The sequence below is a fragment of the Phytophthora parasitica genome (genome assembly GCF_000247585.1).
Source record: "Phytophthora parasitica INRA-310 unplaced genomic scaffold supercont2.24, whole genome shotgun sequence".
NCBI lineage: Eukaryota > Oomycota > Peronosporomycetes > Peronosporales > Peronosporaceae > Phytophthora > Phytophthora nicotianae.
Genome location: NW_008649010.1, coordinates 106,670 through 129,158, shown reverse-complemented (window position 1 = coordinate 129,158; position 22,489 = coordinate 106,670). Strand labels below are relative to the sequence as shown.

At 49.9% G+C, this 22,489-nt stretch overlaps 11 protein-coding genes across 17 annotated transcripts; 3 read left to right on the top strand and 8 right to left on the bottom strand.

The window, feature by feature from the left end:
- Positions 1 to 877: 877 nt before the first annotated feature.
- PPTG_11294 (hypothetical protein) lies at positions 878 to 1,644 on the bottom strand (the record flags this gene model as incomplete). The annotated part of the gene is made up of 2 exons (XM_008906583.1): positions 878 to 1,289; positions 1,460 to 1,644. The coding sequence occupies 2 exons, from the start codon at positions 1,642 to 1,644 to the stop codon at positions 878 to 880; spliced, it is 597 nt and encodes a 198-aa protein (XP_008904831.1).
- A 329-nt stretch (positions 1,645 to 1,973) lies between these two features.
- Positions 1,974 to 2,925, bottom strand: PPTG_11293 (hypothetical protein; the record flags this gene model as incomplete). The annotated part of the gene is made up of 1 exon (XM_008906582.1): positions 1,974 to 2,925. The coding sequence occupies exon 1, from the start codon at positions 2,523 to 2,525 to the stop codon at positions 1,974 to 1,976; it is 552 nt and encodes a 183-aa protein (XP_008904830.1). The 5' UTR covers positions 2,526 to 2,925.
- A 502-nt stretch (positions 2,926 to 3,427) lies between these two features.
- Positions 3,428 to 3,993, bottom strand: PPTG_11292 (hypothetical protein; the record flags this gene model as incomplete). The annotated part of the gene is made up of 2 exons (XM_008906581.1): positions 3,428 to 3,567; positions 3,651 to 3,993. 2 exons carry the CDS (start codon positions 3,991 to 3,993, stop codon positions 3,428 to 3,430), a joined length of 483 nt encoding a protein of 160 aa, XP_008904829.1.
- A 921-nt stretch (positions 3,994 to 4,914) lies between these two features.
- Positions 4,915 to 5,205, bottom strand: PPTG_22817 (hypothetical protein; the record flags this gene model as incomplete). Its single annotated transcript, XM_008906580.1, has 3 exons — positions 4,915 to 4,931; positions 5,012 to 5,128; positions 5,196 to 5,205. The coding sequence occupies 3 exons, from the start codon at positions 5,203 to 5,205 to the stop codon at positions 4,915 to 4,917; spliced, it is 144 nt and encodes a 47-aa protein (XP_008904828.1).
- A 608-nt stretch (positions 5,206 to 5,813) lies between these two features.
- Positions 5,814 to 9,667, top strand: PPTG_11291 (hypothetical protein). 3 transcript variants are annotated; one of them, XM_008906576.1, is made up of 7 exons: positions 5,815 to 5,993; positions 6,054 to 6,290; positions 6,358 to 6,442; positions 6,521 to 6,590; positions 6,650 to 7,156; positions 7,233 to 7,746; positions 7,814 to 8,137. In XM_008906576.1, exons 1-7 carry the CDS (start codon positions 5,928 to 5,930, stop codon positions 7,820 to 7,822), a joined length of 1,488 nt encoding a protein of 495 aa, XP_008904824.1. In that variant the 5' UTR covers positions 5,815 to 5,927; the 3' UTR covers positions 7,823 to 8,137. The 3 variants fall into 3 exon arrangements, with proteins under 3 accessions (XP_008904822.1, XP_008904824.1, XP_008904823.1); XM_008906575.1 differs by having other exon boundaries at positions 7,233 to 7,892; positions 7,963 to 8,137; XM_008906574.1 differs by having other exon boundaries at positions 5,814 to 5,993; positions 7,233 to 9,667.
- PPTG_11290 (hypothetical protein) lies at positions 6,473 to 9,617 on the bottom strand. 3 transcript variants are annotated; one of them, XM_008906579.1, is made up of 3 exons: positions 8,684 to 9,617; positions 8,364 to 8,620; positions 6,473 to 8,294 (listed from the first exon to the last, which is right to left on the bottom strand). In XM_008906579.1, exons 1-3 carry the CDS (start codon positions 9,320 to 9,322, stop codon positions 8,018 to 8,020), a joined length of 1,173 nt encoding a protein of 390 aa, XP_008904827.1. In that variant the 5' UTR covers positions 9,323 to 9,617; the 3' UTR covers positions 6,473 to 8,017. The 3 variants fall into 3 exon arrangements, with proteins under 3 accessions (XP_008904827.1, XP_008904826.1, XP_008904825.1); XM_008906578.1 differs by having other exon boundaries at positions 8,364 to 9,529; XM_008906577.1 differs by having other exon boundaries at positions 6,473 to 8,620; positions 8,684 to 9,529.
- A 983-nt stretch (positions 9,668 to 10,650) lies between the features above and the next one.
- Positions 10,651 to 12,498, bottom strand: PPTG_11289 (hypothetical protein; the record flags this gene model as incomplete). Its single annotated transcript, XM_008906573.1, has 6 exons — positions 10,651 to 10,839; positions 10,901 to 11,575; positions 11,634 to 12,039; positions 12,104 to 12,151; positions 12,222 to 12,368; positions 12,425 to 12,498. 6 exons carry the CDS (start codon positions 12,496 to 12,498, stop codon positions 10,684 to 10,686), a joined length of 1,506 nt encoding a protein of 501 aa, XP_008904821.1. The 3' UTR covers positions 10,651 to 10,683.
- Positions 12,499 to 12,568: 70 nt separating this feature from the next.
- Positions 12,569 to 14,262, top strand: PPTG_11288 (hypothetical protein). The gene is made up of 3 exons (XM_008906572.1): positions 12,569 to 12,708; positions 12,766 to 12,869; positions 12,937 to 14,262. The coding sequence occupies exons 1-3, from the start codon at positions 12,633 to 12,635 to the stop codon at positions 14,194 to 14,196; spliced, it is 1,440 nt and encodes a 479-aa protein (XP_008904820.1). The 5' UTR covers positions 12,569 to 12,632; the 3' UTR covers positions 14,197 to 14,262.
- Positions 14,169 to 15,524, bottom strand: PPTG_11287 (hypothetical protein). The gene is made up of 3 exons (XM_008906571.1): positions 15,170 to 15,524; positions 14,522 to 15,100; positions 14,169 to 14,456 (listed from the first exon to the last, which is right to left on the bottom strand). The coding sequence occupies exons 1-3, from the start codon at positions 15,451 to 15,453 to the stop codon at positions 14,249 to 14,251; spliced, it is 1,071 nt and encodes a 356-aa protein (XP_008904819.1). The 5' UTR covers positions 15,454 to 15,524; the 3' UTR covers positions 14,169 to 14,248.
- A 728-nt stretch (positions 15,525 to 16,252) lies between these two features.
- Positions 16,253 to 21,960, top strand: PPTG_11286 (hypothetical protein). 3 transcript variants are annotated; one of them, XM_008906568.1, is made up of 4 exons: positions 16,253 to 16,553; positions 16,610 to 16,715; positions 16,775 to 17,697; positions 17,760 to 21,960. In XM_008906568.1, exons 1-4 carry the CDS (start codon positions 16,338 to 16,340, stop codon positions 20,013 to 20,015), a joined length of 3,501 nt encoding a protein of 1,166 aa, XP_008904816.1. In that variant the 5' UTR covers positions 16,253 to 16,337; the 3' UTR covers positions 20,016 to 21,960. The 3 variants fall into 3 exon arrangements, with proteins under 3 accessions (XP_008904816.1, XP_008904817.1, XP_008904818.1); XM_008906569.1 differs by having other exon boundaries at positions 16,253 to 16,715; XM_008906570.1 differs by lacking the exons at positions 16,253 to 16,553; positions 16,610 to 16,715 and having other exon boundaries at positions 16,748 to 17,697.
- Positions 20,075 to 22,249, bottom strand: PPTG_11285 (hypothetical protein; the record flags this gene model as incomplete). Its single annotated transcript, XM_008906567.1, has 3 exons — positions 20,075 to 21,718; positions 21,773 to 21,856; positions 21,920 to 22,249. The coding sequence occupies 3 exons, from the start codon at positions 22,247 to 22,249 to the stop codon at positions 20,075 to 20,077; spliced, it is 2,058 nt and encodes a 685-aa protein (XP_008904815.1).
- Between the last annotated feature and the right edge of the window lie 240 nt (positions 22,250 to 22,489).

The window sequence follows — 22,489 nt, the reverse complement described above, 5'->3', positions numbered from 1 at the left end:
CCTTTAGATCACGAACCGTCTCGTCACCTGCGCCAGCTTCCTTTTTTTTAATGCTTCTCCTGTGTACTATGGGGTTCAGCGTTAAGCTCTTCGACTTATTTCTGCATTTCCTCACGTTGAGCAGTCGACTCGTCGTATGCAGTCTGCTTCTGCTGCAGTAATATATTCACAGCATCTCGCTCCTCCACGAATACAGCAGCACGAGACTCAGCTTCAGAGATCTCGTCGAGGCCAGCTTGCAGTGCCTGTAACGCCCTCTTCGCCTTCAGCTTTAAGACTGAAATCTTGATCTCCAGCGTCTGATTTGATGCGACTTGAGACTCCAAATTGGTAGCATCGTCATGAGTGTGCTGAAGTTGAAGTCCACCCTCAACCAGTAGAGAAACGATCCCTCGCGCTGGCACCAACCATCACGGTCTTATTCTACAGGTGCAGGTCGGTGCCGTCGCAGTGCGTTTTGCACACCCAAAGGCGAAGGACACCTGCATTTTCTTCGAATGGCGTTAGAGCACCCTAAGGTTACAACAACACGACAGCCTACAAGCACTCTTATGACATTAGCCTTAACTGTGAATAGCGCCCTTATTAACCAAAATAACACTCAGAGGCGAAGTTTTACGAAAATAAAGTCGCTACTGACAATTTTACCAGATCTCAAATTTGATTGCGTTGAATCTTCCAAAGACAAAGAGCGAACGCAGGAACTCCCGCGCCAAGACTTAGCGCGGGAGTTCCTGCGTTCCAGAGCCAACGAGCTGCAAGTGCTTCAAGACAAGATGGACATGATGGCCGAAGCAATTAACGACCTGCAGTACGGGAGGAGCTGGAGGCAATACTTCTACGCGAAGCTGAAGCTATTAACGAACTCAGAGAGCTACTACTTCAATGCAGAAGGCCATATCATCAGTGACGATAACGCCACACACCCTTTCACACTGTCTGCAATCATCTTTATGCTCATGTCGATAATAGAATCGTTCACCATCATCTCGCGAGGAATTCCACCAGCAATATCACTAAACTTAACGAAAGAAGACCCCGACTTCGTCTTCAGCACCGTCATGAGAGAAAGCCCATAATACTTTGTTAGTACATCATTCGCTAGCGCTTCATGCACCTTAGCAGCTTCAGAATGCAGTAGTCCAGTTGTTTTCGCTTCCTCTGAAAAAGGTTCAACAGGGTGGGCTTGAACATAGCGCCACTCCTGCTTCAGCCACTTGGTGTCTTCAATATAGCTTCTCGCTCTCGCTTTGAGTGCGTGGAACTGCTTCATTCTGTTCAGGAAATAGCTGTAAAATGCATCACAAAGATGTAAGTTAATAAATGAAAGTTGCGGCATCCTTACTCTCTAAGAGCGCCCTTATTTCTCTAAGAGCACCCTTATTTCTCTAAGAGCACCCTTAATAAACGCAATATCCAAGTACCTGTGCAGAACGAGGATTTTGGATCCGAACGACACGTGCAGTCCCCACGGCGCGGATTCCTCTTTCTTTCCAGCAACTCCTTCTTTTGCAGCAATGCTGCATCTGCCTTTTTCAACAGCGCTTCAGGGATGACGAACGCGTGGTCGCTGGAATTTGCCTCACTACCTTCCTCGGCAACTAGGCAGGTTACAGGACGCGCTTGTTTAAATTTGTCCGTCATGCGGACTGGGTACTGATCTAAAACATTAGAGACCTTCTTCACATTTGGGTGGTAACTTGCCCATTGAATAATTTGTGTCAGCGTCGTGGTGACATCTGAAGAGACCAAAACAGCAGCAAACTTGGTTGTGGAGTTATCCACCCTTGTTTAGTCTTCTTTCGAGTCCTGCGTTTCGGAGCTGGTAGTTTCAGAATTTCAAAACCACGTGCTTTCAAAGACTCACTTGGTGCATCGAGAGACTCACCATGAGCTGTAGCTGTTTGCAAATTGTTTTTGTTGTAAACTTGCCTTGTTCTTTTCAGCAGGTTTCACCACTGAACCTTATCGCTTCAATTCGACACTTGCGTTGACGGACATTCATCGCTTTCGGAGAATGAAGGAGATTCTGCAGTTTCCGAGTTTCCATCGTCTTGTGCCCCTAAACTGTGCTCACGAACAAGATCAGTCATTGAGTTGGCTTTCATAGCCAACACTTGATCTGCCTCCATTTCAGCCATCATATCAGCGTAACCAAGCTGATCAAAGAAGCTGTCCGAGTCACTTTCGGTAGGCTTAATCGCAGTGGAGTTTCCGTCCGTAGACGAATTTGCAGCAGTAGTATTTTCTTGCTCGCGATCGACAACGCTCTTCCACTTACTCATCTGCACGTAAAACTCCACTGTAGATAGGCCACTAAGTTTCTCAATAACTGGTTCGAAAAGAGATTGGGCCCTTGCGTATATTTCACCATTAGACAGCACGACCATGCTTGATTGTTCCTCTCTCCGGAGACGTACGTACTTCAAATAAGCTTTGCCAATGCGAGATGTACCTGCATAAGCAATTGCTAATGGTGCGGCAGCTTGAGGCGCCATTACTCGACTTGACCGGGCTTTCACCATGTTGATAACTTGTCGAAGCGGCTCCAGGCCTCTCTCCCAAAGAGTCGTAAAGCTCTTCAGTTTTTCTCATGCTCCACTGACTTGGCACTGTAGTAGTAGGTAGCACTTTAAATAGGTGGGCTTTACAAGCCACCACCATAACATGTTGGCATGGAACCCGACGGCTCTTGTAAAATAGGCGGCTGTATGACCACATCAGGTCATCGACGCACGATTCTTGACCAGACAAAAACACTTTCCACTCGGACTGTGTAGGGCCTACACGGATGCACTTTGACTCACTCTTATTCACCATGAACAAGTCCCACTGCCACGAAATCTTCGCGAGGGCATCATTTGAAAGCTCCGCAGCAACAAGGTGTAAAAATGGAGGGATAGAGTCCGGACGTCGAGACTGACTGGAGAACTTGCGTAGTGAAGTCAATACGTGATTAACAATATTGACCTGATTTTGTAGCAATCCAGCTATAGTTCTATCGATTCTCGTTTTTCTCCCGAGAAGACGCTTTAACTGGTTCCAGCTCGTCTCGATCCGGTTCGTCGTTGTATTACCGGCGGTAAAGTAGTTGCCACGCCGATGGTTAGACCACATTTCACTGCACCACTCCCAATTATCTTGAAAATACTGAAAAATTTCTGGACATGATTTCGGGCAGATATTAGGGCAATCTCCACTGCAACATTTTCCCAATCCGTCCCTCGCTCTGTTGAACGCCTCTGTAGTCGTGCTGTACATCATTTGCTTCACTGAATACTCCACTTCGTCCCTCTGAGTCCCGTCGAATTTGAATTTAAGTCGCTTGTTGGCCTTTTTCCTGTTCGCCATAGTGTAAAACTGACACAACAAGACCGTCGCTCGAGGAAAACATTTCTCCAGCACTCTCCACTCTTTAAAATCTTTGTCAATTACGAACGTCTCGATGATTGTTGTGCTTCTTAAAAAATTCCAAAATCGCCTCCATTGTTCTCATCCTTTCGTCGAGAGCGATGAAATCCAAAACAGGTACACCTCGGCCTGTTGCACTTGTAGCTAGCAGACTACCTGTACAAATAGCATTTCAAAGTAGTTAAGGGTGCTGCTTCTTAGTTAAGGTTGCTGCATCACAGTAAAATAATAATACTTACCAAGGTGAAACCCCACGTTGTTGGTTCCGTACGTCCAGTCCATACAAAGCGACTCTCCCCAACGCTCGAAGGCTAGTCGTTGAACTGCAGACTGGATCACAACACCGCTGGTAACATCATTCTGGTCTCGAATGACCAGTACGAGGTGATCAGCAAATGTGGCGACAGTATCCGGCATTCTTGAAAGCTGTTTATCCGCTGACGTACTCTTGAGCACCTTGCGAAAAATGTTGTGTGCTTGATGTGGCGTCACGTGGCGATCCAACGCCCCTGATATGAACTGCTGAATCTGGTTTGATTCTGTGTTGGTATCGGCGAGAACTCCAACCTGATCAAACACCATACTGTTCTCCGGAATTGATCCAGCCCCGAAGTAGCTGGCGTATATTGTTGTATTCGTGCGGTGATTGTGCGTCCAGGTCTACACCACAAAATAATTGCTAGTTTAACACCAGCAACTTCACTAACGTTATTAATACTTACCCAATTTCGCAGAACAATTTTCCATTCATCTCGTCCTCCTTCATCAGACAAATTTCTCACTGTAGCCGTAAAACGCGCCTTGCATCCTGTGTATCGACTTGGAGTATTGCGTTACCCTTTGCTTCGGGACTTCTGCGAACAGCCGCGAGTGCTGCGAAATACCTTGTAACTGTACTCCATCTTGGTAGGAATCCGTAGATCTCTCAATCTACAAAAAATCAAATTGTTAATGTGAAGTTAAATGAATTAAATAATTTTACCCACGTGTCGTGTTTTATCACGGTGCGAGTATCTCGTGCTCTAAATAGCAGGTAATAATCGGAGCAATACTTCTCCAAAGTACTACTAAACTCACGCCAAGATGAGAATATGAACTCCCGCAACGGGGGAATTTTGTTCACCATGCCGACACGAGAGGTCTCCATCGCGACGCGGTCGGGATAGGACTCGGTACGTCTAATTCGGGGAGTGCGGTCTGTCGTCGGTTGTGTAACGTCAAACTCATCGACTTCTGCCGTATGACCTGGTTCGTCGTCGGTGGACGGCAACGACAAAGTATCTGCGACGCTCTTCACCGCTTAGTTCATCGCTCCCAACCATGGTTCCGCGTCGCCTACGTTTTTCCGGTCGTTTTGCGCGCCGCGGTCGATGCTTTCTGCGCTTGATTGTCGGCCTCACCGGAGTTTGTGGCCCAGTAGGAACTGCAGAACCATTTTGATAGCAAGTTAGATATTAATCGTATGACTCATTCAATTCAACAACCACTAACCTTGTTTTTCTTTCAGAAATGCGTGTTATCTGTATATAACATGGTACAAAACTCCAATTAGATACTAGTCATTAGCGAAGAAGAAAATATACAGCACATAGGCTCTTACCAATCGCAGCCAGAAGTTCCAGAAGGGAATCACTTGAGTCGCTTCCAGGTTCGAAATCTTCATCATGGTCGTCCTCCGCAGACGATGAGTTAGGCTTGAACAGGTCGTCCAGGCTGTCTGTAATGGAAAATAAACGCGTCAGAACACACATATATATATTCAAAAATCTGCAAAACGCTCACACCGTCCGACATGGCGTCTCTAGTGTGCTTGTGTGCCTGCGTGGGGCGTTTTCGTGGTGGCGTATGCGCGGCTCTCGTGGCGACGGTGCAGTATCGGCCTTCCTGCAGGAAAAGCGCGGGGAAACGTCGTTCAGATGGCTTCCGACTCGTGGCGCGTTTTTTCAAATGAGCTTCTCAAATCCAAAGGCCAGGATTTGTCGTACTTAAATTAGGCTGTACTGTACACCTGTATTTTTTGAAATTATACGAGGCTGTACGGTACATCGGTAATTTTCGGAGATTTTAAAGTATGACGGTAAGTTTGCAAGAAAAAAAATATAACGAAAACTTTAACAACCTTATCTGTACCTTTTCTGTAATTATCTTATGGCGCTCGATTTTCTTCCGGATGCATCCGGATATGACTGCTTGTGGTGTTTCTGTCCGGAATTATAAAGCCGCGGCTTTAAAAAATAAAGCCACTTTAAAGCCGAACAGCCGATCGGCAAAAAAATGGTAAAGCCGAGAAGCCGAGGATTTATCCAACACTGCTCTTTTGGCTGACCATTTTGACCAATCACCCAAAATTTGAGCAAAATTACAATTGAGCTGTTCGCATTTATACGAATCCATACTGTACACGTCCTCAGGGGGGATCACTGCAGAAACGCCACACAAAGCGGAAGCAGGAAGCAGCACGCGAGGTCCACGCCCCGCGCCTCTGCCGAGTCTCCCTTCGTTCTCCAGTGCTGGCCATGATTGACCCGTCCAAGGACAAATTCGCCTACTTCAAGGACAACATCCAGACGGCCGAGGACAAGGTGCGTTGTGTGCCAAATGTGATGTTATATTGTACTGTTACACTAATTTACTGTGCTCAGGAGGAGTTCGACGCCAGCCAGTACTACTACCACCGCGACGAGTTTGCGAGCTCCAAGGGCCCCGGCAGCAGTAGCAACGGCCTAAGTAGCAGCGGAGGACCGCATCTCAGTCTCTCGTCGTTCCACTCAATGGGCAGCGGCCTTATGGACGCCGACTCCGCTGATCCCAATATGGCGCAGCTACACGGCTCGTATTCAGGCTACAGTAGCGGTCTGATGCAGGGCGGATCCAGTTCGGTCGGTTGCAGCAGTTCTCAAGCGTTTTCGCAATTGTTTTTAACGATTTTTGTTGTCGGTGTTGCAGTTTCTGAGTGGATCTGGTGTGGGTCGCATGCAAGTAGGAGGAAGTGCAATCCCGCCCACGCATGAGCTACACCGTATCAATTCCGGTGCGTTGGGGACATCAACGCTATTATTTTGGCATTATTGATAATAATTCATGATTTTTTTATTTGTTTCTTAAACAGGACGGAGTTTCCCAATGCCGACCGAGAATAAGGCTCCAGACATGTCCGAGTTCCCTGCTCTAGGCTCTAGGTAGGCGGAATATGTCTGCTGTTCCAATGCTGCAACGAAGAATTAACTATGGTGAACAGGATGGGGTCGTTGTCGCTGGACTCGAGCTTCGAAGGCACAGCAGCCGAGCGGATGCGTGCACAACCGTCCGAGTTTGTGATCCAGAAAGAGGATTTCCCAGCGCTGTCGACGTTTGGCCCTGGTGTGAGTGAGAAGAGTCCCATGCGACCACCGTCGGAGTTAAAGAGACACTCGAGCTTCACTTCCTCTGCAGCAGACGGCATGTTATCCTCACGGTTGGAGCAGCAGAAAGGAGGCACTTCGATAGGTAGTCGCGCAGGCGGAGCAACGCAAGCAGCAGGAGCCAGTGGCAGCGTAAATCTAGGCACCGAAGCGTTCGATCACTTCCGAGCGCCGCGACAGGATGAACAGACTGAAGCCAGCAACGGCGAGCTGGACCCGAGCAATCAGTACGGACTTCTGGGCATGCTGCACACCATCATCCGACCAGGCAACGGCGACGCGACCAAGAACTTGGCCATGGGCTGCGATCTCACGTCGCTGGGATTAAATCTCAACTCGGCAGAGTATGTTGGCAGCTCAAGGGTATTTTACTGTTGGTTATATGCTTCTAACGCGGCGAATTGTTTGCTGCTACTATAGACCGCTGTACCCGACGTTCGCCTCGCCCTGGTCTGAAGAGCAGCTGACAAAAGAGCCGCAGTTCTCGTTGCCAATGTGCTATTACAACCAGCCCCCGGTGCTCAAGACGACGCACTTGTCCAAATTCCACCTCGAGACGCTCTTCTTCATCTTCTACTCGATGCCCAAGGACGTGCTGCAGGCCTACGCCGCCCAGGAACTTTACAGTCGAGAGTGGAGATACCATGCCGAGTTAAAGACGTGGTTGAAACGTGCGTCCCCGGCAGATGCTGCGCTGTTGGCTGGCAATGCGAGCTCCTCTGTAGGAGCATCAAGCAACGGATCCCCCACTGGAGCAACAGGCAACGGCAGCATCGGATCCATCGGTAGTAGCGCAAGTACGGGGCCCTCATTAGCCAACAGCTCGATGACGCCGCAGTTCCTGTACTTCGACACCGCCACATGGGAACGACGCGTGTTCACGGGCAACATCAACTCGATCAGTGGCGGTCTGTTGGGCGAGGAGGAGATCCGGGTCAAGTTTAACGCGTCTTCGTAATATACCGAGGTCTGACCCTGTGTGTTTTGATATTATTCTATAGTTGTGGTGACATCCTGATGGTGCAAGTGCATTAGGCTTTGGCCAGGAGAGAGCAGGGGGGCAGAGCAGTCGTCAAGCAGGTAGACTTTCGATCGTCTAGAAGCCTGCAGACTGATGCGCTTTTCCTCTCTTGTTTTATTGTCATTTGAGGCTGCACACACACCATTTATAAGAGTTAATTCATGGCCGCGCTTCCGACTTGCGATCACCTAGAGGCGTCCACGATATGCTTCCCGCCGAGAGCAAGTTGTAGTTGATGGAGACGCTCTTGTTGCGTCTGGATACACGCTAGCAGCTCCTGTTTTTCAACTTGTAGCTTCTCCACTTGAGCGGCACTATCTGCGACTTGCTGAGTGAGCCGACTAGTGGCAACTGCGTGCTTCTGCTCCAGAGCAGCGACTTTGATGGTCGTCTCGAGTGTGAGCTGCTTCTCCCTCTTACTGTGGCTTCGCTTCACACCTTCCAGTTGTGCTCGAAGTGCTCTAAAACGGTCCGAAATACACAGATAAGGCACGGTATTGGCATCAAAAACTACGACTATCACAACGTACTGGGTCTCCCGTTGAGCGTCGATGACGATGGCGTGCATCCGTGCTCGCAGTCGCGTGAGTTGCAGCTTGGTAGTCGCCTCTCCGCTCGAATCCGTTGGCTTCTGTGCACAGCTACAAGACTCGACGCCTTCGTCTTCTTCCAGTGGCGCTGACCATCGTCTGACTTGGTTATTCTCCAGTCGCTCGTTCTCTCGAGTCCTGACTGTATCCTCGTCCTCTCCAGTTCCTCGGATTAAGGTCTGAAGTTCGATGATTTTCTGCACGAAAGGAGATTTAGCTACAAGATTTGTACGACCAGGAAGAAAACTGCACCCACTTACGGTCTGCATGAGTTGCTGTTCCGATGCGCGTCGCTTCTTCTCGTCCTCCAGGCTCTTGACCAGCAACGCCACTTGTTGACGCAGCATCGTCACTTCATCTGCGTTCTCGTCCTCATCGTCGGACGGAATCGGCCCGTCGATGAAGTTCCCGATCGGTGTCGGACTGCTGCATCCGCTGCTGCAGTTGCTATGGATATTACTCTCGTAACTACCGAACTCTGGGGTGGGGAACATGGGCGAAACGCAAGGAAAAGGCGCCGTTTGAGCCGTCGGGTCTCGTTTCTCCAATGGGTTACTGGCAAACGTCCTCGGACTGTGCACCATGGACACCATAGCAGCCGACGCAGCCGAACATCGACGTCTAGGACTGTGTAGTGGCGTGTTTGGGGCATTTTCAACCGGCTTCCCTAGCAACCGTTGCAACACGGAACGAGGAACGCCACCGACTTGTGGCTCTTGCATCTGTCGCATTGAGTTGCCCTGCCACGCTGCTACCATCTGCGAGCGCTGATGGCCGACAGGCCACGTGCTGCCAGGATACTTCGCTTCGTCCAGTCTGGACGCGACCGATTCAAGTTTGGTATTGGACGTCACGGTTGGGGACGTCGAAAGGCGTGCCGTTGCGCCTGGTGGCTCCATGGTCAACTCCCTTCTGCGATCGAAGGGCTCGGCTCGTCCGCGGGTGGGCGTGAGTGTTTGAATGCTGGGCTTCTCTCTCTATTCCTCTATGAACCTACAGGCCTCCAAGCTGGAGTAACGCCCGAAGTGCCTTGGATCGAAGCGGAAGAAATAGGATAAACCAGAAGCCGCCCCGAAAAAGCACCAAGAAAGAAAAAAAACGCCACTTGGCGAGTGTTTTCTGCTGCGGTGTGCTAATTTTTCTCAAACGGTGGTCGGACGGGCACCAAGCAGTTGACTTGACTTTTTTTTTTCGCGAAACTACTAAAGGCTTGAAAGACGAAAACAACATGAATATCTTACGAATTTGGAGAGTTTTTATCAAGACTATCTACATCGTACAGTAAATCTTGGCTCAGCAAAAGGTCACAACGGAGGAATCAATGCAACATGCCATTAGGCATGAAGCCAGGTTTGAGACGCTGTAACCGATTGATGTTGTTCCGAATACCTGATTCCATTTTGTACACCCCCAGCGAAATCTTTCACCCCGGCTCGTCTTCATGGCACGAAAATACTGTGTTGAACGCTGTGCGTTCACAGCCAAATCGAACGCATTGATCTTATCAGTTCGACTCCACTGCTCGCCGGGCGGTTTTCGTCCAAGTTGAAGTTGTAGCCGGTTCAGACAAAAAAAATATCTTTGGCGATCCGTTTCATAAGGCACCAGACTGAAGTCCAGAGTCTGCAACGTTGGCACACAGTGCTAAACTTATTGGCCAACCTGCAGGTCGTGCATGATACAAGTATCATTGTTAACCCGGGGCGACTATCTCCAGCTCTAAGCAGGAAATACCCACCCCTCCCGTTGCAGCAGCCCGAAGCTCAGTTAACTACGTTGGCGACGATGAATTGTCACTGCAATGGGATGCAGTACTGACGTCATTTGGTGACAATTTTGACGAGTTGCCAGTTATCACACAGGTTATCTAACCCGAGAACAGCAACGTATGCTCGGCATTTTATTTTTGCAGCTGTAGAAAAAAAATTAACGGAGGTGTTGAAATCTGTGCAGACAAACACCGTTAAAATTTGTCCCTTGCAAAGAACAAAGTTCACCCAATAATGATCTCAAAAAAAGCTGCCTTGATGACTGACGAATCCCTCCTTCCAGTTCGGATCCATCTACACAAGAATGTTCTTGCCACCCAAGAGACTAGACGTGTTCACGTTATCCTTTACCAACACGAAAACGACTGAGAAACGAACGAGGTACAATACAGTACAGTACGACGCTCCTCTGACCGAACGTGCAACTTGGAAAAAGTATCTTTACTGCAGCAGAGACACCAGATGCGGCTGCGAGTGCCGATAACAACATTCTAGATACCGAATACGTTTCTTGCTTGGAGCTCTTCAAGCAGAGGGGAGGTGATGGTGATCATGAGCAAGTAGGTGATGATCCCCATAAACAGTGAGATAGGGAGCGCCGGTAACGCGTCGAAGCGTGCAAGCAAATAGAGTGTAATCCCCAGTCCCTGCAACAACAAAAAGTTAGGTTTTGATTGCTTCAGAATACCCACCAATAGTGAAATTTACCACGAGGATACTGAGGAAACAAGCTGCAAATACGTCGAAGCCGTGTAGCGATGCACGGGCGACCAAAACGCTGTAGAAAATGAAATCTCCGAGACCCAATTTGATAGATTTGTCCTCGCAGCCTTCGCCCCTGGTATCATAATTGTAGTTGGGTCTACCTGCATAGGCAGGATACGTGTCCATGGAAGTAGGAAACACAGTATGGATAGCTGGATATGGCTGTTGCTTGGACACGTAGTCGACGCAGTAGTAAGTGTACAAATTTCGCCACAGACGGAGCTGGTTGCGTTCAAACTTGCGAGCAAGTTCATCGCTTTGGTTTTGGCACTGCGAGTTTTGGTCGTACAGAAACACTTGTACTTGCCGTCGAAATAGAGCACCGTTAACTGCTCCATGATCTTGAACATTTACACTTTCTGCTGCAAGTAGCAAACGGTGGATGAAAACCTCCTCTGGTACTGTGTCACGACTCGCAAATCTTCGCTTCGGCGCGTTCTGGTCGATGGTATTTCCTCCAATATGAGCTTTTTCCACATCTGCTTCGAATAGAAGACCTGGAATCGGAGTTCCCTTCTCCTGCACGAGATCAACCAGACAACGCAGAGGCCCCACCGGTGTTAACACGGCGAAAAGGTCCCAGAAGCCTAGAAGGAGTAGAAGCATCCAAATACTCCACTAACATCGCAGCATATTAGTCCGCGGTAGTTCAAATACCACAACATTTCCGTCTTACCTCGGGTAACTGGGCGAGTTGCCAAGCTACGATGACACTGGTAGCGATAAGATAACCTCTCTCAAGAATACCAGGAATACCCTTTTGATAGAAAATGCTGAGCACGCCGACCATCGCGAAGTTGTACATGACAATTGTGAGCGAGATGCGATCGATGACCCAGTGCAGGTTTCCACACAGAACGATGACGACCAGCTTCGAACCCATGAGTCCGAGCAACGCGGCCGAGTACAACATGCAGTACCAGGCGAAGAGATGCATGCCGTTGCATTTGTAGAGCAAAACGATCCCAAAGGTGAGGAAGGCGATGAATACAATCACCAAAAGCGCATTGAGAAGCGCCTCCTCTGTCTTCTCGGCCGTAGACAGCCCAGATGAGTCGATGTCTTGGTAGTACATGTACGTCCTACTCCACAATCTAATTAATACGCATGTCACCATCAACCCATGGACAATAGTCGAAAGCTTACTTCATGGCTTGTGTCATGACAGGATCGGAGATGTACGAAGCAGCAAGACTGCAAAAAAGAAAAGAAAATGAAAACGCCTTGCACAAATTGTACGTACAAAATGCAGACAATCGCCTACCTCGAGCAGATGATCGCATTTGAGACTGGCCAAATGACTGCAAAGAAGCTGTTGAGTTGGTGGATCACCGCTCCAAGGTCGATCTTGTCGTCCTCCTGCTGCAACTGCCTGCTCTTGTCTAGCAAAGGTTCCTCATACATCGTCGAGCTTTGAACGCAATCAGATTAACTGTCTAAGCGGTACACCATCTCATCGTCACTTACTTGCTCTCGTCACCCGATATGCTCAGGTAGTGGACGCTAGCCAAGTTCCTCGTATCCGACCTCGCATTCCCCATCAACACAGTCTATCACAAGATACGAAGGGACCTTTGACAAGAATGACCCACTAAAGGGTCACCCCGTTCAACGTAACGTCCTGTACTTCAGTATTGAGCAGCTAAAGCGAAGAAAAATACACGCGAACTGAACGATGGGGCCCAAGAAGAAGGGGAAGAAGGGCAAGAAGGGCAAGAAAGAGGAGGAAGCACCGCCCGAGGAGCCCTCAGGTAAACCTTAACGACCAAAACAGTCCTAGCTCAATTCTTAAATTGTGTTATGCTTAGAGTACGACACGATGGACGTGCCGATGCTCAAGGAGGTGATTCAAATGCTGAGGCAGCAGCTGGAGAAGGCCCAAGTGGATCGCAACTACGTTCAGCATGAGCGGGTACGCCCATGGTCTCCGTTATCTTCAACTGGAAAAATGGTTAAAGGGTTAACCCCTCTTTTGCCAGGACATGATCGAGTCGTTCTACGAGATCACCAAGCAAGAGATCCAGGACCACGAGAACCAAATTATGGCCAAAGACCGCGAGATGGAGATCATGGAAGATAACCATCGCGTCGAAGTGCGTGTGTACGTACAGAAAGTGAAGCACTTGGACTACGAACACAAAAACAATCTCAAGCGCGTACAGACGGACGGCATGGGTCACATGGACGAGGAGAAGGATCTACACGAGCACAGAGAGACTGTACTACGCAGCACTAAACAATCTCTTAAACTCGAACTCAAGGAGCGAGATTTGTCCAATGAAGACGAGATTGAGCAGATGAAACAGGCCCACGAGAAGAACCTCATGAAGCTGCGTGAACAGTTCGAGAAGAACAATGCCGCTCTTGAAGCTCGTTGTCAGCAGCGTCTGCGAGACCTTCAGGAGTCGTTAGAACTGCGGCGTAAAGTGGATATCCACGAGATCGAAGAGCGTAAGAACTTGCACATCAACGACCTGATGAAGAACCACGAGAAGGCCTTTACACAGATCAAAAACTACTACAACGACATCACTAAAGACAACTTACGGCTCATTGATTCGCTTAAGAACGAGATCGCTGCTATGAAGAAGAAAGCGGCAGCTAATACGAAGCTCATGCACGACGTCTCCCAAGAGAACAAGCGACTTTCGGAGCCTTTAGCGGCTGCGATTCAAGAGGTAGAGCACTTACGGCATGAGCTTAAAGACGAGCAGAAGGACAAGTTGTCGCTGCGTAATGCCAAGGCCAGACTGCTGTATCTAGCGCAACAAGTGCACGACCTCAAACAGCACCAAGCTGAGCTCACTATGAAGTACAGGACGATGGAGTCGGACCGCAATGCGCTGTACGACACGTTCGAGCACACGGTCCAGACTATTCACAAGAAGGGCGAGTGCAAGAACCTCATTCTGGAGCAACGTCTGGCGTCCATGGACGACCAACACGCACGTAAAGGCGCTCAACTGCAGGAGATTCTACTGGCTGCAAACCTCGATCCAGTGCAGGCTCGAAGAGTGACGGAGACGCTGGGAACGCTGCTGGACTCGAAGAACGCCAAGATCCGCAAACTCCAGTACAGTGTCACCAAGGAGAGCAAGGCTTACAATGACAGTTTACGTACCTTTACACAGAAGCTGACCCAGTTTGGCATCCCAGAGGAGGAGATCCGAGCTCTTGGCTTCAAACCGTTGTCCTCGAATGCGAATGTGAACCCAGCTGGACTGGTAGCAACGGAGTAGTCTTGCTTATTAATGCAGAAGAAGATTAGCTAGTGGTACATGGTGACTTTGCCTAGTACTTGTTGGTTTTTGTGACGATATACACGCGGACGGTTTGGTCCAAGCACGCCAAAGTGCACAGACCCTCCCGATCCGGGCTCCAGTCCATGCTTACAATTGGCTGTGTGGACAGCACTCGCGAGTTGAGCAGCTCCACCGTGCCGCATACACCGTACAGTCGTCCATCAGAGTCTTTCGCCGTTCTCGAGAGTGGGTAGTGACTAGAAATTCACAGAATGGAGCGTTAGATCAGTCAATATCAACCAACACAGCACTATCTACTTACTATTTGTACAAGTTGAAGCCACCGTTGCCTCCGCCAGTCATGAACAGGTCGCGATTCTGCGGCAAGAAGCGTCCCTGCCAGATCGTGGACTTGTGCGCCTTCTCTGTCATACAGGCAAAGCCCTGTTCCGGGTGGAACGTCCGCAGATCGTAGACTCGGAATTTCGACTCGAGTGTCGTGACCAGAAGTTTGTTCATCTCAATGTCCTTCCGGTCGAACTGTACGTTGACGACGCCGTTCTGGCAGTTGGTCTCCCATCTGAGCGTGTTGGTACGTAAGTCGAACATCTTGATGTCTCCATTGTCGTAGCCGCCGACGACGCAGCGCTCCACGTCGTTATATGAGTTACCAAAGCAGACTGTCCAGCAATCTCGCGCCGTGTCCTGCTCCTTAGGAGCCAACGTGACTACTGGCTCGGATACACGTACGTCCCAGACGCGGATGCAGCCGTCACGTCCTCCTGTGACGATCTCGGGAGCTCCACTGCCAATATTCTGCCCTCCACAGCCGTCTATAGCGTTCACAATAGACTTGTGAGCTTGAGCTGAATATACGGGCACGTCGGCCTTCTCCAGGTCCCTACAGTGACACATTTTCGACGTTTATGAGCTCAATTTTGCAGCTTTTGAGCTCGGATTTCTAACCTACCAGACGCTCATGACGCCGCCGTAGTCGCCTGTAGCCAAGTGTCGGTCCTCCAGTGCAGAAGCCCCGAAAGTACCGCATTTGATACCATGCGTCTTCTCGAGCACCGCGTGTGTCTTGAGTTCGCCCTGGTTGAGACCAAAGATCGTGAGGGCTCCTGTGGCTTTGGGGTAAATGCCCATGGCCACGAAACGCGCCGAGCCAGGAATCCACTTGGTGTCATTCGGTGTGAAGTTGACGCTATGGTTGACGTGCTCGATGAGCTGCGGAGCGTCTGTCGTGTCCATGGCGAAGGGAAGAGGGAGGTCGTGATGAGGATTGACACAATTGCTGGAAAAGGTATCTGTAGCTGGCGTCGTTTCGAGTGTGCGCATACTTGATTGGCTGGAGAAATAACCGGGTTATTTGTTATTAACCAATTACAAAATGGGAACTTTTTTGTGTCCTTTTCAAAATGACAGACCGAATGTATTCAGCTCTGCAAACTCTTTTGACACACGTTGATGCTACATTGCATTATGTCGATCACTCTCATTTACATCGAACTGCAGCTCCATCACCGCCGCGCCAATACGACCGACTCACAGACGTCTGTCTGATCGACGTTCGTGAGCGAGTCCACCACCGGTTTTTGGGGGTTCTCGATTTGGTGCAAGCCGCGCACGAAGACAGTCCGTGGACTCACCAGCTTCAAGCTTCAATTGGGCACATGTTCAAGCCAGCAACAACTGTTGCGAGTTGATAGACGTCTACTGCAAGTTTTGAACAAACCCCGCATGGTAGCGTTTGTGTCGTCAAACAACAGGCGGCATCTCACTGAGATGGCCCCAGGAAGCTGCAAAGAGGCCACAAAGGCGACAAAGTCAGACAAGCGGGCACATGCAGGTCGCCAAGCGGGCTGCTGATACTGTCCCACTCTTACGCCCATGTGTCACTACTTTTTCAGCCAATCCTGTCACTTCATCCGAAATATAATACCCTTTTCCCTTCTATCAGTATCCCTCAAATTTATCAACTTATTCTAACCTCTATTATATCATATTCATGTTAACATGCATTACTTCACACTAACCTAATTGTTCAGAGACCCTATGTCTTCCCGGTTCTTCAAAACGGAACCCCAGTCACTTCCCAATTGAGCCCAAAAGAGTTCGAGCGTCGGTCAAGTGTCATGGGCACGCCGACAACGGAGGAGGAGGAGCGGCATCAGCGCTACCAGACAGTAGCGTCGGCCACGACCTCCATCCTCTCCATCATCGGCGCTTTCTACATCATCGGCCGCTACTGGTACGCGCGGAGACTCAAGGCCAAGTCGCTGTCAGTCTACGCCGCCTCAGCGCACCACCTCGACGTCACCAAAGAGCTCATCCACATCATCGCCTACCTGGCACGTGTTCCTGTTGCTTTTTATGTCGAATACATCTGACGAACCAATTCTTACAGGACCTCTTCGGCGCTACTGGACGCGCGTTCGGCCAACTACCCACAGAGACGTTCAACCAAGACGCAGGTGACCCCGTAACGCCAATCTGCAAGCTCCAGGCCTTCAGTACGTGCAACAACAAATATTACTCTGTAGAAGTATTGCAATACTAACTACTACTGCAGTTATCACGTTTGGAGATGGCGCGCCGATCGCGTGGAACTTCATCATGGCGCTGAATTTGTACCGCTGGGTGTGTATGGGCGAGGACCAGCAGATGCTCATGAAGAAGATCAAGTGGTACATTGTCAGCACCATGCTCTTCACAGTGGGGATCCCTTCTATCTGCCTCATTTTCAACAAGTTCGGAGACGCAGGACTCTGGTGTTGGGTCGTAGTGGAGCACGACTCGACCGAGGAGTTGTGGTGGATGTTCGGTGTTTTATACTTTTGGGTCATCGCTGGGGGCATCGCCATGACCATTTTCCTCGTTTTGGTCAAGATCAACATGAAGAAAAGACTCAAAACCTACGAGAACGACGACGCCAACGACGCCTACTACGCGGTAGTGCACAACCTCACGATCTATATTACAGGCTTCATTTTCTGCTGGCTACCGGCTGTGGTGGACCGAGCATACGCCACGTTTACAGGCAATACGTCGTTCACTCTGGACTTCCTACATGCCACAATTGTACCGCTTCAAGGCTTCGTTAACGCTGTTATTTACGGGAAATTTCACATCTGGGTGGTTCGACACGTCCGAGAGCCATGGGTGAGCAATGGTGGGTCATCTACGAAGAACAGTAAACTGTCAGAAGATATGCTGCGACAGTCCGTGAGATTACGGGAGCAAGAGCGACATCACATGGGCACAGCGACCATCTTTGTCACTACGTTCGATATGAACTGGACTGCGTGTCCTACCAACTTGAGTGACTGGATTCCAGCAGGAAAAGACTTGTATGTTTTCTCACTCCAACACTGCGTCGAAGTGCAGACGATCGAGCAAGTGATCCGAGGATATCTTCTCCAAGTAAATTACCCCACGGCGTACCGATCTATCACGTCGATTGCTGGAACGGCAGTGCGAGGCCACGTCCAAGATGTAAGTTACGCGTTGTATTACACGTTATTTTGGGTTATTTTACTGATTGCTGTGTACTTTAGGCGTCGGTGTGTCAAATTGTGTTTGTAAATAACGCCGACGATGCCAGTGGGAATGTAAAGTTTCAAGCTGCCGACGGACGGATCTGGGCGCAGAGAAAAACGTTTAACGAGGTGGTGGGGATCCCGATCCGCTACTTCGATGCGTCTATCGCGTTTGTATCGTGCAATCTCAGTACGTCGCTCAGCAATAACTCGCAACGTCAGTACCGACCAGTGGAGAACAACGTCTTCGCTAAACACGCAGTGGCTTCGAGTCTGATCCACTCGTTCGGTATGGATGCGGACCGAGCAGCAGTTGACTTCCCGAATTTATACCACCACACGATCCTGTCCGGTAACTTAAATTACGACGTGGACATGTCGTCGTCCTCACTGGCTGCTGGAATCGATCAAGCGTACAAGGCGGAGTCGTTAAAGAGAGCGACAGATACGGCGATTGAGGCTCAGATCAAGGCCATTCGAGATGCCAAGAAGTCGATCGACAAGAAGAGCGGAGAGTTCCAGAACGACCACACGATCTTGGAAGAAAGTATTGGCTGGAGTAGTCAACGGAGCAGCGCTGAAGCCTCATCGTCCAGTGGCAGCAGTATTTATGAAGAAGTGTACACTTCTTACGACGGAGATGTCCCGTTCACGTTGTTGAAAACGCCCTCCGATCAACTGACACGCCCCGATATCCTCACACCAGTAATGGATGACGATAGCTTGGAGATTATTATCCAGGACGGTAGTGATGAACGTGAGAAGAGTAAACCGAGCAGTTGGGCTTCTTTCTTGGACGACCAGCTGCCGTCACAATCGCCCGAAAACCGTCTGGGTCTCTCGTCTTCAAGTAACAAACAGCGGTCCAGCGATCGATTGACGTCGAGTGGCCATTTCGTCCCCCTTGGTCGTGGGAACATCAAGAAGATCCGAGATCTACTATCCAAGTCCGACCTGGTAGCTGAGAACACGGCTCGAAAGTGGCTGGAAGTTCTTCGATACGATGAACTCCGTGCTTCTATCGAGGCCAAGGAGATCTTCACTGGATTCGAAGAACCTCCTATCCGGTTCCTGCCTTCTTTCCCGCGTAAAATCGGCGTCACTGCTACGTTTTCGATGGTCGGAGAGCGTTCGTGTCGAGATCTTTTCTGCGAACCTGACGAAGAAATGTTCGTCGGAGACGCATTACCGGCGTATAAGGACCGTATCTTGGCTCATTCGTTAAGTGATACGAAGCAACGGATCAAGAATGTTGGCTACTGGTCATGTGAAGACATCGTGACGTCCACACACAAGCCAGTGTGCAGTATCTACGAGCTGGAGATCGATCGCTTCTTCTCGTACAACATGGACGAAGCAGCCATCGCAGATTTGCGTCAAGGTAACCACGCGCTTCGAGATAAGCGTGACGTGCACGAGTTTAAGATCAAATTGGTGAAGCTGGACGCCAATATCTGGACGTACGAAGAGCGTGATGGAGGTTCTATACTGCAGAATACAGGATATCGTTGGCGAGGGCATGGGGGATCGAACCCGTCAAGTAGTCGACGAAGCCAGAGCAGTCGTGGAGCCATCAACTCGAACAGCACAACCAGCAGTGGAGAGTCCTCACGCCACAGTGTGCGAGTCTCCATGAGCCGTAGGAAGTCATCGATCGCTCACGTGGTTACACGTGTGCTTCGAAAGAGCCGTCTACGCTCTGGTAGTGGCTCGAGTTCCAGAGCTACGACGACTCCCAATCAGTACTCTGACTTCACTGTTGGACCGGCAGGAACGCAGCCTTTGGCCATGACGAACGATCGTCTGTCGGCTCTCGCTGCTTCTCGACTTGAACTGATTCCAGTGGAGCCTGTGAGTATCTCCACCATTTTCCCACTACCGTCTGAAGACGTCTATGCTCTTCAACGTAAAGTCTACGAGGTCGCTCACTTGGTGCAGAATGGTTTCCAGTCCAGCGCTCGTGTGGACGACGACGAGGAATCTCAGTTGGCGTACACAAACTTCCGGACTGTAGCGTGGAGAGAGGCCATGTCCAATGGCGTGACGCACTCGGCTATCACCAAGGCAGTGAACGGAGGCGTGCATATCGCTATCAGTATTGAAGCCGAGAAGGGCCATGGAGGGCAAGGAGTGCTCTGTCTTAAGGAGTCCGACTTGATGATGCACGCAGCGCCTGTGCTCTGTGAAGCCAAGCCGATCCCGTTCGATGTGACTCTGACGTGGGGAGGCAAGCACGTGGGTTATCTTCATGGAGATATCTTGTGTTCTATGTAGTCAGAACGCTGGCACTTCATCACCTGATGCCAGAGATGTCCTAAAAGCTATTTATTTTGTCACTCTGTGTTGTCTCCTATATCTCCAGCAAGTTCCAGCAACGAGATCGCTTCCGACTCTGCGTGATCGTCTTCTAACTCACCGACCGGAGTCTCTGATGTCGGTTTAACAGGGCTGAACTCATCGTCAAAGGCTTCACAGACATCGTCTTCGTCTGACGATGAAGCCGATGATGACGACGCCACTGACAGGTTTGTTGACAGATACGGAGGAAGTGGAGGTGGCGAGGGCGAAGGAGATGGCAATGGTTGTGGAGCCTCCCAGTCCGCTGGCTCTGGTCTTCTTGAGTCTTCTGTCGGTGGACGGGTATCTGCTATGACTGCAGGCTTCACATGCTTGAGTCGCGCCTCCGCTTCGATGCGTTGTCGTCGCTCCAGATGCAGTTGCTTGCGCAGAGCTGCAAGTTGTTCCAGCATGGCATTCTGCAACAAGTTCTTGGCGTTTTTCAGCTTCTCAATCTGTGAGCGTTGGGCTTCCACTTGATGCTCCAGAGCCTGCTGCTCTTCCAGCGACGACGCACTGATAGTCACAGCTTCACTCATGGCCTTGGCAGCTTCGTTGCGTTGCTTCGACAACGCTGCAAGATCCTGTAGTGCTCCTTCCATCGCTTCTCGCAGTGCTTGCTCTTCCGATCGCTTCGTCTCCAGTTGTCCAAGTAAATCACGTCGAGCATTTTCCAATGCTTCGATCTCTAAGCGCAACTTACTGCCGCCTTCTTCATGCTGTTCAACTGTGACTTGCAGCTCCCGACATACATCTTTAGCGGCCAAGAAATCGTCCTCGAACTTCTTACGAGCATCTCGTAGTCGCTCCAGCTCCAGTTCCAGTTCTTTCTCTCGAGATCGCAGCGTTGAGTTGGCTTCTTGTTGCTCTCGGAGCGTAACCTGAACGCGTTCACACTCGTCTCGCTGCTGTTGAGTCTCCTGTCGTGCTGTCTGGACACTCGTGGTAAGCTGCTGTATCTCTTCTTCCCATAGTTTCAACGCGTGCTGTGCTCGCTCCGCTTCTTGTCGACGCTGAGCTTGCTCGTCTTTAAGTCGCGCTTCGAGCTGGAACTTCGTCTCCGCTTGTTCGTGGATAAAACGCAGTAGTGTCGCCTTCTCACACGCGGCAGTCTGTACGTCGCCTGATAGCTGCGCCATCTTCTCGTCTAGAGCAACACGCTCCTTCTCCAGTGTAGCCACCCATGACTCACGCACTGTACGCGCATCTTCTAACTCTTCTTCGCGCTTCTGGGAGATCTGAAGTTGTGTTCGCAGTGTTGACACGAGTTTCCGTTCTTGAGCGAGTTGCAGAGCTAGCGCTTCACTATGGTCTTGTAGCTTTGAGATCTCGAATAGAAGACCGGTGTGTAGACAGCCATTGAGCGCGTACGACTCGAGGCGAGTGTCTAAAGCTCGTTGCACGATGGAAAGCTTGTCTCTGGCTTCATCTCGCTCTTGTTGAGTCTTCTCTAGGCCTTCATCTTTCTTCTTGAGAGTGGTCTCTAACAAGCGCAAACGAGAACTGAGTTCGAGGTTGCACTGAACTAGAGACTTCCCCTTGGTGCCCATGAAGAAACGATGCTCGATCTTCTTCGCATAGTCGCGATTGCTGATTGCTTGTTGCTCGAGTTGTTTACGTTCAGACTGGATGCGATCGATCTAAGTGCCAACGTTAGTGCAGTGGGGATCAAAGCAAAATGACTGAGTTCTTACGAGATGTCGTAGCTTGGAGATTTCCCGCTCGTGCTTTGTGTTGTGCTTAATCACTTTCTTCATCTCGCTGCGAAGCTGATCATTCTGGAAGTCGATTACACTGGTTAGTACGAGCTGATACACTAAAGATCCTGCGAAGTCCCTCACCTTCTCTCTCACTTTCTCTAATGTCAGTCGCGTTCGGAAGTATCGGGTCTCAAGAGCCTTCAACTCCTTATTAAGCGACGCCACTTGACTTGTCGGCGGAGGAAATACACGCTCCGAATCTGCTAGCTCAAGTTGATTACCACAGCGAGTGGAAACCCGAAGATCGTCGTCGTCCTCCTCGCCATCCTCATCACTATCGCTTTCTTCTTCTTTACCCACTGTGCTTCTTCTTCTCTGCTGCTTCTTGCAGTCTGAACAGTCTTCATTTGGTGTTTCATCGACAGCTTGGTCTCCTGTCTTGTCACGGCAGCGCATCTGCTTGCTCACCATTCCAACTCGGCGACTCTATCCGCCTCACGCTGCTATTTTCATGTCCTTGAAAACGTCTCCACAGTCTAACTTGACGTTTCTCGGGTGTTTCGCTGGCATCCTTGCAGCTTTTGATCAAAACGAGTTAGTAATCACGGGAATGAGAGAAAACAAAAAAGCACGAAACAGGAGAGATGTATGCAAAATGCAAAGAATTGATGGCTACAGCACAAAGTTACAGGATGCGTCTCGATTCCTGTC